This window comes from Salvelinus sp. IW2-2015, linkage group LG4q.2 (assembly GCF_002910315.2).
Source record: "Salvelinus sp. IW2-2015 linkage group LG4q.2, ASM291031v2, whole genome shotgun sequence".
NCBI classification, from domain to species: domain Eukaryota; kingdom Metazoa; phylum Chordata; class Actinopteri; order Salmoniformes; family Salmonidae; genus Salvelinus; species Salvelinus sp. IW2-2015.
Window position 1 is genome coordinate 3924321 of NC_036843.1, and position 12901 is coordinate 3937221.

At 43.7% G+C, this 12901-nt stretch overlaps 1 protein-coding gene across 3 annotated transcripts in view; it reads left to right on the forward strand.

Annotated features, from left to right (window-relative positions):
• LOC111963150 (rho guanine nucleotide exchange factor 10) overlaps positions 1 to 12901 on the forward strand; it is an 87770-nt gene that overhangs the window by 35788 nt on the left and 39081 nt on the right. For all 3 annotated transcript variants that reach the window (XM_023986388.2, XM_023986389.2, XM_070443328.1), the window contains 4 exons: positions 1363 to 1508; positions 1971 to 2155; positions 9800 to 9915; positions 10455 to 10582. In XM_023986388.2, coding sequence (XP_023842156.1) covers positions 1363 to 1508; positions 1971 to 2155; positions 9800 to 9915; positions 10455 to 10582 — 575 coding nt within the window. The remainder of the gene's footprint in view (positions 1 to 1362; positions 1509 to 1970; positions 2156 to 9799; positions 9916 to 10454; positions 10583 to 12901) is intronic.

The following is a 12901-nucleotide window of genomic DNA, read 5'->3' on the forward strand; positions in this document are numbered from 1 at the left end:
TGCTATACGGTTGGGATGGTGTTCTTCGGCTCCCCGTTTTCTTCCAAACACAACGACGGTCATTACGGCCAAACAGTTCTATTTTTGTTTCGTCAGACCAGAGGACATTTCTCCAAAAAGTATGATCTTTGTCCCTGTGTGCAGTTGCAAACCGTAGTCTGGCTTTTTTATGGCGGTTTTGGAGCAGTGGCTTCTTCCTTGCTGAGCGGCCTTTCAGGTTATTTCGATATAGGACTCATTTTACTGTGGATATAAATACTTTTGTACCTGTTTCCTCCAGCATCTTCACAAGGTCCTTTGCTGTTGTTCTGGGATGGATTTGTACTTTTCGCACCACAGTACATTCATCTCTAGGAGACAGAACGTGTCTCCTTCCTGAGCGGTATGACGGATGCGTAGTCCCATGGTGTTTATACTTGCGTACTATTGTTTGTAGAGATGAAGGTGGTACCTTCAGGTGTTTGGAAATTGCTCCCAAGGATGAACCAGACTCGTGGAGGTCTACATTTTTTTTTTCTGAGCTCTTGGCTGATTTCTTTAGATTTTCCAATGATAGGCACTGAGTTTGAAGCTAGGCCTTCAAATACATCCACAGATACACCTCCAATTGACTCAAATTATGTCAATTAGTCTATCAGAAGCTTCTAAAGCCATGACATCATTTTCTGGAATTTTCCAAGCTGTTTAAGGCACGGTCAATTTAGTGTATGCAAACTTCTGAACCACTGGAATTGTGATACAGTGAATTATAAGTGAAATAATCTCTCTGTAAACAATTGTTGGAAAAATTACTTGTGTCATGCACAAAGTAGATGTCCTAACCGACTTGCCAAAACTATAGTTTGTTAACAATACATTTGTGGAGTGGTTGAAAAACGAGTTTTAAAGACTCCAACCTAAGTATGTAAACTTCCGACTTCAACTGGATATATATATATATAATGAGATAGCTCAGTGCCTGAAACAGAGGAAGGTATAAAATCAGTATTCCCTACTGTCTAATTATTTGTCTGCCCACAAGAGCTAACAGCCACCGCATGGCATCTATATTTATGGAGCTGTGTATGCTGCAAAGTGCATTTACTATGTCTAAATGCACACTTGTCTATAAACTGGATGTGCTTAAAATAGTATGTGTATATTCTACTTTAACTAAATATACATGTCACCCTTGACAAGGACCACACTTAAAAGTTCTACTGAGATCTAAAAAATATCTTCCCTGCAATATCTAGAGAATGTATTTATAAATCATGGGGATTACCATGCATTTACAATAAATCCTAAATTCACCTTGGGGAATATTGTCAAATCCATTGTAGCTGACCTCTGACCGCTGCGTCTCCCTTCGTTACCCACCAGCTCCTGAACAACGACAGCCGTTACCTGATTCGCTCAGACGACATGGTGGAGACAGTCTACAACGACCGCGGTGAGGTCATCAAGACCAAGGAGCGACGCCTTTTTCTTCTCAACGACGTGCTCATGTGTGCCACGCCCAACGTCCGGTAAGACCCAACGCACCACCTTGGCCAGGATTTATATCCATAGACAGAGCACCCTTTCTGGGTATGATTCTGATCAGCTCCCTATGTTTGAGTGAGTGCCCTGTAATTACACTAGTGACTACTGTATGTCAATAGAACACTTCACCACACTGGCCACTGGCTCTGGCAGGAAGATATTTGAGCTATAAGAAATACAGTCATAGCTTTAATACAGCATACCATATGCCTGGCAATGTTAAATAATTTAGCCTACCTTTTGATTGAATTGTCTCTTATTTATTTATTCTAAACTTTAGTTTACCCTGATTGTGTTTACACCAACTCATACAGGAGTGATGAAGACACTCTTGATCAAGTTGAATCTTGATTGAGGAAAATTGTATTGATCACTGTGAAGAAAAGCAGTAATCCTCAGCCTATTGAATGTCAGCCTACTTCACCGTTTCCTCTTCCTCTATCCAGGTGCAGTGTGGATGGCAGTGGTAGTGGCAACGTCCCCCCGGGCCAGAAGTTCCTGCTGAAGTGGAGTGTCCCGGTGAGCTTTGTGGACGTGGTAGAGTTTGGTTCCAGTGAGGACCTGGGCGACAACAGCCGCTTCACCCCCCAACCCCACTCTGGAGAGAAGGTGGTCGTCAACGCCAAGCCAAGTACGTCCCACTCAGTCACAGGGGTCTTTCTGGGTCCTGATTTCTATCGTAACGGGTGAAATTAAATGAGATCTGATGTGTGGTTTGGGGGTGTACAGAGTGGCCCAAAGGCCCGGAACCCTGATATTTGATTAGATATTAACTTGGCGGTCTGGACTGGAGGTCTGAAACTCTGGCTTTTCCATTCCATGATGCAATCATTCCTTTATGACCCCATAACTAATCATAAAGAGGGGAATATGAGGTCTTGTATTGAAATACCATGCCATTACTGTGCACAGTTGGCTGTACATTGCATATACAGTACAGGGAGCAATAACTTGTTTTCTGTTGTGTGTAAAATCAATACCATTTCCTCTAGAGGTCGACCGATTTATGATTTTTCAACGGCGATACCGATTATTGGAGGACCCAAAAAAGCCGATACCGATTAATCGGACAATTTTGTAGAAACTTTTTTTATCTTTTTATTTTTTATAATGACAATTACAACAATACTGAATGAACACTTATTTTAACTTAATATAATACATCAATAAAATCAATTTAGCCTCAAATAAATAATGAAACATGTTCAATTTGGTTTAAATAATGCAAAAACAAAGTGTTGGAGAAGAAAGTAAAAGTGCAATATGTGCCATGCAAAAAAGCTAACGTTTAAGTTCCTTGCTCAGAACATATGAAAGCTGGTGGTTCCTTTTAACATGAGTCTTCAATATTCCCAGGTAAGAAGTTTTAGGTTGTAGTTATTATAGGACTATTTCTCTCTATACCATTTTGTATTTGATATACCTTTGACTATTGGATGTTCTTATAGGCACTTTAGTATTGCCAGTGTAACAGTATAGCTTCCGTCCCTCTCCTCGCCCCTACCTGGGCTCGAACCAGGAACACATCGACAACAGCCACCCTCGAAGCATCGTTACATTTGAAACGCTATTAGCGCGCACCCCGCTAACTAGCTAGCCATTTCACATCGGTTACACCAGCCTAATCTCGGGAGTTGATGGGCTTGAAGTCATAAACAGCTCAATTCTTGAAGCATTGCGAAGAGCAAAACCCAGGAAAGTGCTGTTTGAATGAATGCGTACGAGCCTGCTGCTGCCTACCATCGCCCAGTCAGACTGTTCTATCAAATCATAGACTTAGTTATAACATAATAACACACAGAAATACTAGCCTTTGGTCATTAATATGGTCGAATCCGGAAACTATCATTTCGAAAACAAAACGTTTATTCTTTCAGTGAAATACGGAACAGTTCCGTATTTTATCTAACGGGTGGCATCCATAAGTCTCAATATTCCTGTTACATTGCACAACCTTCAATGTTATGTCATAATTACGTAAAATTCTGGCAAATTAGTTCTCAACGACCGAGGCGGCCCAAACTGTTGCATATACCCTGACTCTGCGTGCAATGAACGCAAGAGAAGTGACACAATTTCACCTGGTTAATATTGCCTGCTAACCTGGATTTCTTTTAGCTAAATATGCAGGTTTAAAAATATATACTTCTGTGTATTGATTTTAAGAAAGGCATTGATGTTTATGGTTAGGTACAGTCGTGCAACGATTGTGCTTTTTTCGCAAATGCGCTTTTGTTAAATCATCCCCCGTTTGGCAAAGTTGGCTGTCTTTGTTAGGAAGAAATAGTCTTCACACAGTTCGCAACGAGCCAGGCGGCCCAAACTGCTGCACATACCCTGACTCTGTTGCAAGAGAAGTGACACAATTTCCCTAGTTAAAAGAAATTCATGTTAGCAGGCAATATTAACTAAATATGCAGGTTTAAAAATATATACTTGTGTATTGATTTTAAGAAAGGCATTGATGTTTATGGTTAAGTACATGTTGGAGCAACGACAGTCCTTTTTCGCGAATGCGCACCGCATTGATTATATGCAACGCAGGACACGCTAGATAAACTAGTAATATCATCAACCATGTGTAGTTAACTAGTGATTATGATTGATTGTTTTTTATAAGATAAGTTTAATGCTAGCTTGCAACTTACCTTGGCCTCTTACTGCATTCGCGTAACAGGCAGGCTCCTCGTGGAGTGCAATGTAAGGCAGGTGGTTAGTGTTGGACTAGTTAACCGTAAGGTTGCAAGATTGAATCCCCGAGCTGACAAGGTAAAAACCTGTCGTTCTGCCCCTGAACAAGGCAGTTAACCCACCGTTCGTTCCTAGGCCGTCATTGAAAATAAGAATGTGTTCTTAACTGACTTGCCTAGTTAAATAAAGGTGTAAATATATATATATTATTTTTTTATCGGCCAAATCGGTGTCCAAAAATACCGATTTCCGATTGTTATGAAAACTTGAAATCGGCCATAATTAATCGGCCATTCCGATTAATCGATCAACCTCTAATTTCCTCTTACTGCTAATGATACTTCAACACCCCCTTTGAAATATTGATGCGTTCTAGATGATTACTGTAATTATCTAGCAGCCTGCTTGGCCAGCTCTCAGTGGGCTCAGATCAACACTACAGGCACTACATGACCCACTTATGTTACTAACCAATCATGGGGGGGGCTTTCTATCTCGGATTACAGCGTTGCAGCAACCTACTCAATAACACAGAGCCAAGTTGCTTATAATAATAGATTCAGTTCAGACATCATCGACAAAGCCATCTTCTGTGTGCCAGGCTTTCCCTCTGGAACCAATGAGCAACGTTTTAAAATGGCGCGCGTCCTTTGAGAGACTGCATGGAGGCTATAAGAAGCCAACTCCACTCTGCAGGGTCAGTGACTTCACTCTTTCCACTGGGTTTCCCCCTGGTCTGCTCTGGCAGCTGCCCGGCCGTTTCTTTAAACTCCTTATTGGAAACCATGCAACCATCATCACCAGACTGTATGATTTGTGGTCATAGCCATGCTGTTGCTGTTTTTAGTCCAGAACATTCACCCTGACTCCTGACTACCAACCAGGTATGGCTAATGTGCTGGTACATTGGTGTGCTTTTCATTTAGCTAGTGTTGTGTTCAGGTGGTGACAGCCGTTACACCCACTGGGGAAGGCAGGGAGGATGTTATGTAGAGGAGGTTGGTGGCACCTTAATTGGGGAGGGCGAGCTTGTGGTAATGGTTGACCCGGAATAGGTGGCATGGTATCAAATATATCAAAACCAAGGTTTCCATTCCATATACGCCGTTCCAGCCATTATGATGAGCCGTCCTCCCCTCATTAGCCTCCACTGATGCTGTGGAGTAACTGCTTTATCGTATGCTAGTCATAGGTGTGGTTTTCTGTGCGTGGCTGAGCAGACATTACCGCGGTCTTATTCCACCTAGCTCTCCGATGCCTGCTGCTCTCTGTCCGTCCCATCTGGTGCTAGTGTGATCTACTCCACTACATGTGTATAAAGCCGTTGAAACTCATTCGCATCCCCTGCCACATCCCTTTGATATATTGACTCTTAGTTGTATTACCAGGGGTATGTTCTACTGTACAATGACGTTTAGCCACTGTGATGTTAGATGACTCTATAGTTAGTTAGTAGCCATGCACTTTTGACTCGCATGCCTGGAGGAGGATGACCGTCTACATCAAATCACATTCTATTGGTCACATACCCATGGTTAGCAGATGTTAATGCGAGTGTAGCGAAATGCTTGTGCTTCTAGTTCTGACAGTGCAGAAATATCTAACAAGTAATACACACATCTAAAGGGATGGAATAAGAATATGTACATATTCTTCTATGTAGGCAGCAGCCTCTCGCTGAGTTAGTGATTGCTGTTTAGCAGTCTGATGACCTTGAGAGAGAAGCTGTTTCTCTGTCCCAGCTTTGATGCACCTGTACTGACCTCGCCTTCTGGATGATAGCGGGGTGAACAGGCAGTGGCTCTGGTGGTTGTTGTCCTTGATGATCTTTTTGGCCTTGCTGTGACATCGGGGGCTGTAGGTGTCTTGGAGGGCAGGTAATTTGCCCACGATGATACGTTGTGCAGACCACACCACCATCTAGAGAGCCTTGCGGTTGAGGACGGTGCAGTTCCCGTACCAGGCGGTGATACAGCCCGAAAGGATGCTCTCGATTGTGTATCTATAAAAGTTTGTCAGGGTTTTAGGTGATAAGACAAATTTCTTCAGCCTCCTGAGGTTGAAGAGGCGTTGTTGTGCCTTTACCACACTGTCTGTGTGGGTGGACCATTTCCGTTTGTCTGTGATGTGTATGCCGAGGAACTTAAAACGTTCCACCTTCTCCACTACTGTCCCTTCGATGTGGATAGGGGGGTGCTCCATCTGCTCTTTCCTGAAGTCCACGATCATCTCCTTTTGTTTTGTTGACTTTGAGTGAGAGGTTGTAAATGGATGTAATTGTGCATAAGCGTGTGTTATTTAAGAGTCCATTAGTTATCTACTGTTCTGCTCTCCATCAATTTTCTTAAAGCACAGGACCCCAGGTGAAGTTGACCATATGGGCCATTCCTTTTTTTCACTCATCCTCCTACTCACTGAAATGCCAGGGGAGCAAGCTTTCCTCTCGTTGACTGCCCAACTGCCACCCCGTCTCCCCTCTCGCAAGCCTCTTAAGGCGTGGGCATATTTCCTATCCAAAATAGTTTGGAACAGTTTGTGCATATATAATGATGTAATTTTTTTATTTTTTTTTTGTTTGTTGTTCGTATTAGTCTTTGGCAAGGTTTTTTTGGGGCTGTTCATCCACACATTTTTTTCTCTAAGCGCAAGTCGGTAGCCGAAGTCTACACCCCTTTGTTGATGATTGGTCAACAGTAGGGATTCTTCAATTTAGTTTGTCATTCAACCAAACATCTTAGTTAGACTGCGTGACTAAGATGTCACTATTAATGACAACTCAAAAATCGATCTTAGATTATGGTTGACTATTTTGAAAAGGTGTATACTGGCTACGGCATCTCAAGATGGACAAACAATACTATTGCTGCTTTTTCTCAGTTTTCAAGCGAAGGTCTTTTTAAGGCAGTACGCGAGCACTGCCAGCTGAACCGAAGCAAGCGGAAGGCTTTACCCACTCACCCACCCGTTATCCCTCCATCTGCCCTCTAGTCTGCCACAGACGGCCTGACGGGGGCTGAAAACTGCACGGTCAACAGCAGCATCTGGACCGACAGACCGACAGGCAGGCATGTTCCTAGCCAGCTGTCTAGTCCTGACCTAGGTTAGACCCCCAGTAACCAATTGCCCTGAGATGATCCATATGTACTGAATAGCAGTCTGGTTCACCTCAGTAATGTTAGCTAATTGAATTTAACATGGAACTAGAATTGAAGACCGAGTATGTTAATTTTCACCTGACAGAAATGGATCAGACCATGCCACCCCCCCCCCCCCCCCCCCGATTTCTTCAATACTGATTAGATTTTCCCTAATCAGTCCTCTGTCTCTCTGAACTGGCTAAGTGGAAAAACCTTTACTCAGCCTCTTTCTCTCTGTCTCTCTCTCTCTCCCTCTGTCTCTCCCCATATTCCAATATGTTCTGCCAAAGCCACTGGTGACCTGCCTACTAAAGAGGCAATGAAAACACTGTCCAGCATATGATGTCACAGTTCCCTGTGCTCTGGATGTCTGTGTGCCTACCTCACGTCTGTTGTGCTCCACGTAGCTAATTGGGACCACCAAAAGAGATGGGTCAGTTAAATTGACAAAGACTTTCAAACAATAAACCATGGCCCTTTGTTCCTCTGGCTGAGCCTGTCATAGTTCCACATTGTAAGATGCTGAGAGTCTTGAGGAATATGCGAAATAGCAGGTTGAGGGATCATCCTAAGACCCCGGTTACTTGAAGATGTCACAGGCTCTTCCAAGCTTTGTGAGTGTGCCAGGACCTTCACACAAAGGCCTAATTGGGGAGTTTGGGCCCTCGCTGTAATCGCTTAGCCAGTCTCTTCTGCATTTCACTCCTAGCATAATCCATTACTTTATGACCAGCCATGATGCTGTGTAGGTCCATGTACCTGTAACACATAGCACAGTAATGGTTGAGGTGGGTGGGCTGCACCAGTCCAGGGTACTTGTCCATTGCACTCACTCTCATTATGGCTTATTATATCCTGTATCAATGTTTGTCAGAGCCTATAATAACAACCTTTTTATAAGCATGGAGATGAATCATGGCCTGTGGGTGGATGACAAGCCAAAGAGCACGACTCTGAAGCTTTTTCAGCGTTTCTGTCCTGACCTGGTTCCAACCACACAGACTTCATTAAGACAGATGAGGCATGAATATTTGAACACCATTAGACAAGGCAATTAGCCCAATAGAGCAGAAATGCCATCACATTTTTACATGCTTCAGAATCGACGATTTAAAAAAATTATAATAATCATATACTTGTCTATGCTTTCAACCAAACAAAATATTGTCTGATAAATTGACATATTGTATCAGTAAAACATTTAAGTGATAGTCACCTGAATATATTCATATGTGGAATGATGTTTTGGTACATGATGAAGAGCGAGTCCCTGAATTAGCTTCCTGTATGTACATTTTAGTGAAGTGCAAATATGGTGGAAGTTTCTCTGAGGGTCCTCTCTGGGCCAGCCCTGGGGAAGACTGGAGCAGTTACCATGGAGCTGGAACACTAGGGCAGTGTGAAGGGCCATATAGAGCCCACAGAAAGTAGACTGTCAAAACCAGAGGGAACTCCAGGAATCCTGGCGCCAGAGATTCCCATTCACATGAACACTTCCCCTCCAAGTTCCAATCTGCTGCCTTATGAGAGTGACAAAATAGAAGTTGAAAAGTCATATGGTGAAATTGTCTTTAAGAGCTTCCCTGCTTACTTGTTAGCTCATAGTCCCATATGCTGCAGTGTAAATTGTATCGTATGATGACTTGTTGGCAGGCTTGTCTGAAAGACGAGGAGGGTCATCCTCTCTATGCTGGAGGTTTTAATGTGAGCTACAGCCTAGAGAGAAGGCTATGTGCTGGCAGAGCCTACAAGAGGCCCCTCGCTCTCTTTCTCTCTCTGATGAGTCAGACTCTCTGTCTGTGTCTCTGTCATTTACAGGCTGAGCGCTGACAAACAAAGCAGTCCGTTGTCCTGAGCTGGACCCACAGAAACACAGTAATCACTCACTTCACTTCACTGGCTTGTTGGTTAGGCAAGGCACATCTACAAAGACATGCACACACACACACACGTTTATATACACACACACACACACACACACACACACACACACACACACACACGTGCGCAGAACAGCAGTGAATAGCTTGGCCCCAGGAAACTGCTGTTAGGTAACGGTACTCAAGTGAAAACATTCACACACACACTCCGTCACTGTGGTTCTGTGGTTCAGCGCCATTCCAAGTGAGTTTGCTCACATGTCGCAGATCTCTGTGGGAAACCGATCTGACTGTTATTGATCTTTGTCTGGCAGTAGGTCTTATTTGACCTCCTGCTTTCAATGCCCAGGAAATTCTTTTGAGATATTTATGGCCCATATTCTTGGTAAATGGTTGCAGATGGGCTATGGGTTCAGATTTGTGAATCACAACTTACTTCAATTACCAACTTCACTTGGTAATAACATTTTGTTCTGTTGACAGGGATAGTCCTAGTCTAGATAAGGCGTACATGGGCCCAGGGCAGCTGATAGTTTTTATTCAACGTCTCATTGTCTCTTTTTCCAGATAAGCTGTACATGGGTCCTGGCCAGCTGTACCAGGACCTGCAGAACCTCATCCACGACCTCAGCCTGGTCAACCAGATCTCCAGCATGATCGGTAGCCTCAAGGGAAACTACCAGGTGAGCAGCATTTATCGCTGCATTCATTTTAAGGCTTGTTTTCTGTGAGTGAAAATACAAGTATATTATTTGCCTGTGAGTAAATATGTCCCTGAGGTTTTGATGTGTCATGTCGAACTGTGGCCCCAGGAGAGAGAGAGAGAGGGCCCTGACAAACACTGTAGTCTGGTGTACAGTAATTTGCCCAGACAGCGCTGTGTGGTGCTGGACTGTGAGACTCAACTAGCCAGTGTTTGTCTATGTGTGAGTCCTGTCAGAGACAGAGGGCATAGTGGTGGGGGAGCAGAGAACAGGCCAGAGGCACACAGAGAGACATGTGTTTCACACACACAACAGGGGGGGGGGGGGGGGGCTTTGTGGTCAATTTGTAAGAACTGGTGTGTGGAGTCAATCTCTGCTTGCCCAATGGCATGATTTGAAAACTAGATCTATTACGGTTTTCATCCGACATTATGGACGACGTTATAAGCAGTGTCTTGTGTTAATACTTTGACACTCTCTCTCTCTCTTTTCTCTCCCTCCATCCCTCTCTCTTGTAGAACGTTAACCCTACGGTGGCCCATGACTGGGTGTCGGGTCTGCAGCGTCTCATTCTGAAGAAGGAGGACGAGATCCGGGCAGCAGATCGCTGTAGGATCCAGCTGCAGCTGCCTGGCAAACAGGACAAGTCAGTGTCTCACCCACATCACTGTCTCTCTCTTATAGACCTCTCACCCACATCACTGTCTCTCTCTCTTATAGACCTCTCACCCACATCACTGTCTCTCTCTCTTATAGACCTCTCACCCACATCACTGTCTCTCTCTCTTATAGACCTCTCACCCACATCACTGTCTCTCTCRCTRARAGACCTCTCACCCACATCACTGTCTCTCACACTCTCTCTCACACACTAGGTCAGGCCCCTATGTCCTCACTCCCTCACTGTCCTCTCTAACCATCCAGGAATGGGCACAGACTTACTGTCACGGTGGATAAACAACTTGAGCTTTGTTCTAATCTGATCTCAGGGGTATGATTTGAGTCTGTTAGAGCTCTATGCTCTCTGCTGTGGATCAGTGTGTCTCTCACCTCAGAGAAGACGGTGCAGCTGTTTCATCCACTCATTACTATAGGAGAGTACTCCCTCCACATGGTCCTTCCATGGCCCACTGGCACCTTGAACTTGTTGACTCTCACTCTGCCTGCTGTTTTTAACTGGTCAAATTACCTCTTACTCCTGGGCATCGCGTTTTGAGACGCAGCTGTGCTGCTGTCATTCCTCTCTGATCCCTCCATCTAAAAACACCACATTCCAGAGAGAGAGAGAGATGGAGTGAGAGAGTGTAAGGCAAGATGCATGCCAGAGATCCTCCCCGGTGATTTGTTATTTACGTTAGCTGTTATAAACACCGTTGGCTTCCATTACCTTCACAGCCCTGTCTGTCTGCTGTCTCTAAGACCCTTTTCACACTACGACAGACTCTCTAGAGGTTTTGAGAGAATACCCTCTCGACTATACCTTTTTTAATAATGTGGACTTGCGAACTTGCTATGTCTCTAGCGCTGTCTCCGGAGGTAGCGCACGACGCTCACCCGACAATTGCCCCCCTCCGAGCAGGGCAGTGTGAACAGAATTGTCTCATCCAGGCCAACACTCCTGCAATATATAAATTGTAATGGCGGAGTAATGATTTTGAAACAACTGAAATGTAGATATTTTCCTAATATATATAACAGAACTGTTATTTTAACCGCTTAAAAATGTTCTTTTACATTCTGGGCATTTATTTTTTCCAGTCCCACAATAAATGCAACAAAGTGCTTATGCAAAACTTTCACAAACTTATTCGTGTCAGCCTGCCTGCTGAAAATCTTTGTGTGTGTAGAAATACCTGCCCCTCTCTCCGAAGCATGCATAGTCTACTGTAGCTACTGACGTTTCAGGCGTGATTCAGAAATTAGGGAAAGAAATGTTTAATTAGAGAACAATGTATTAACTTTTTCAACTATAGTGTCCTTAACTAGCCTTATCGGGTTTCACATTGGATTTATTAACTACGAAAAGTAAGACTTGTTTTTATTTTAATTCTGGTGCCGCTCTGCACACACAATCTTGTTAGCAAGCTCGCTAGCTCTGGTCTGGCTCTCAAACTGAAATGGACCTGAGAGTCATGATCAAGGGCTAGCTCTGGTCCAACGTTAGTCAAGCCAACTCTTTGAAGTACAAAAACATTCAAAGTTCCTTCATAGAAGCAGCTCCTCTGTAGGTATAATTCTGTGGGCCTAATTCAGATAATGTATGTCATAACAACAAGATGCCCAGTGCTTCATGCCCAGCTCTTTCCTCACCCGCAATATTTCAGTCGCACCCAACACTGCACTATAGGGGCGGCAGGTAGCCTAGCGGTTAGGAGCGTTGGGCCAGTAGCCGGTTGAATGGGTTCAGTTGTGCAGCTGACTAGGTATCCCCTTAGCCTTGTCTGTCCAATGCATGTACATAGCTTGCCCATTCCGTAGCATGCTGCTCTATCCATTGGTCAAGTAATTTAATGTCAAGCTAAATGTACCAAAAAATGTATTTCAGAAGTTTAAAAAGGAACGATCTAAACCGTTACTTTTTTGGGGTTCGAACCGGCTCAGAATTTTTGTTTGCTGGTCAGAACAGTGGAACAGGGGGAGGGTCCTTTACACAGAAAAAGAGACAGCAACTACGATTGGACAATATAACTAATAACAGGGCTGAGCTTGCTTTATGCAGAGTTGTATCATGTTGGCCTTTGCATTTGTAATTAAAAAGTTATTCACACAGTATGTCATCACTTGTGTTGATTGATTAATTCCAGTCAATAATTTTGGATTAAATAGGCCTAGGTAGCAACCCCCAAAATTGAATATAAACCAAATTTGATCACATTCATATTTTCTCAGAACACCAATAAAGGGGCCTATATTAGGCTATAAATACATATCTTAGGCTATAAATACATGACGTTACCGCTTCATT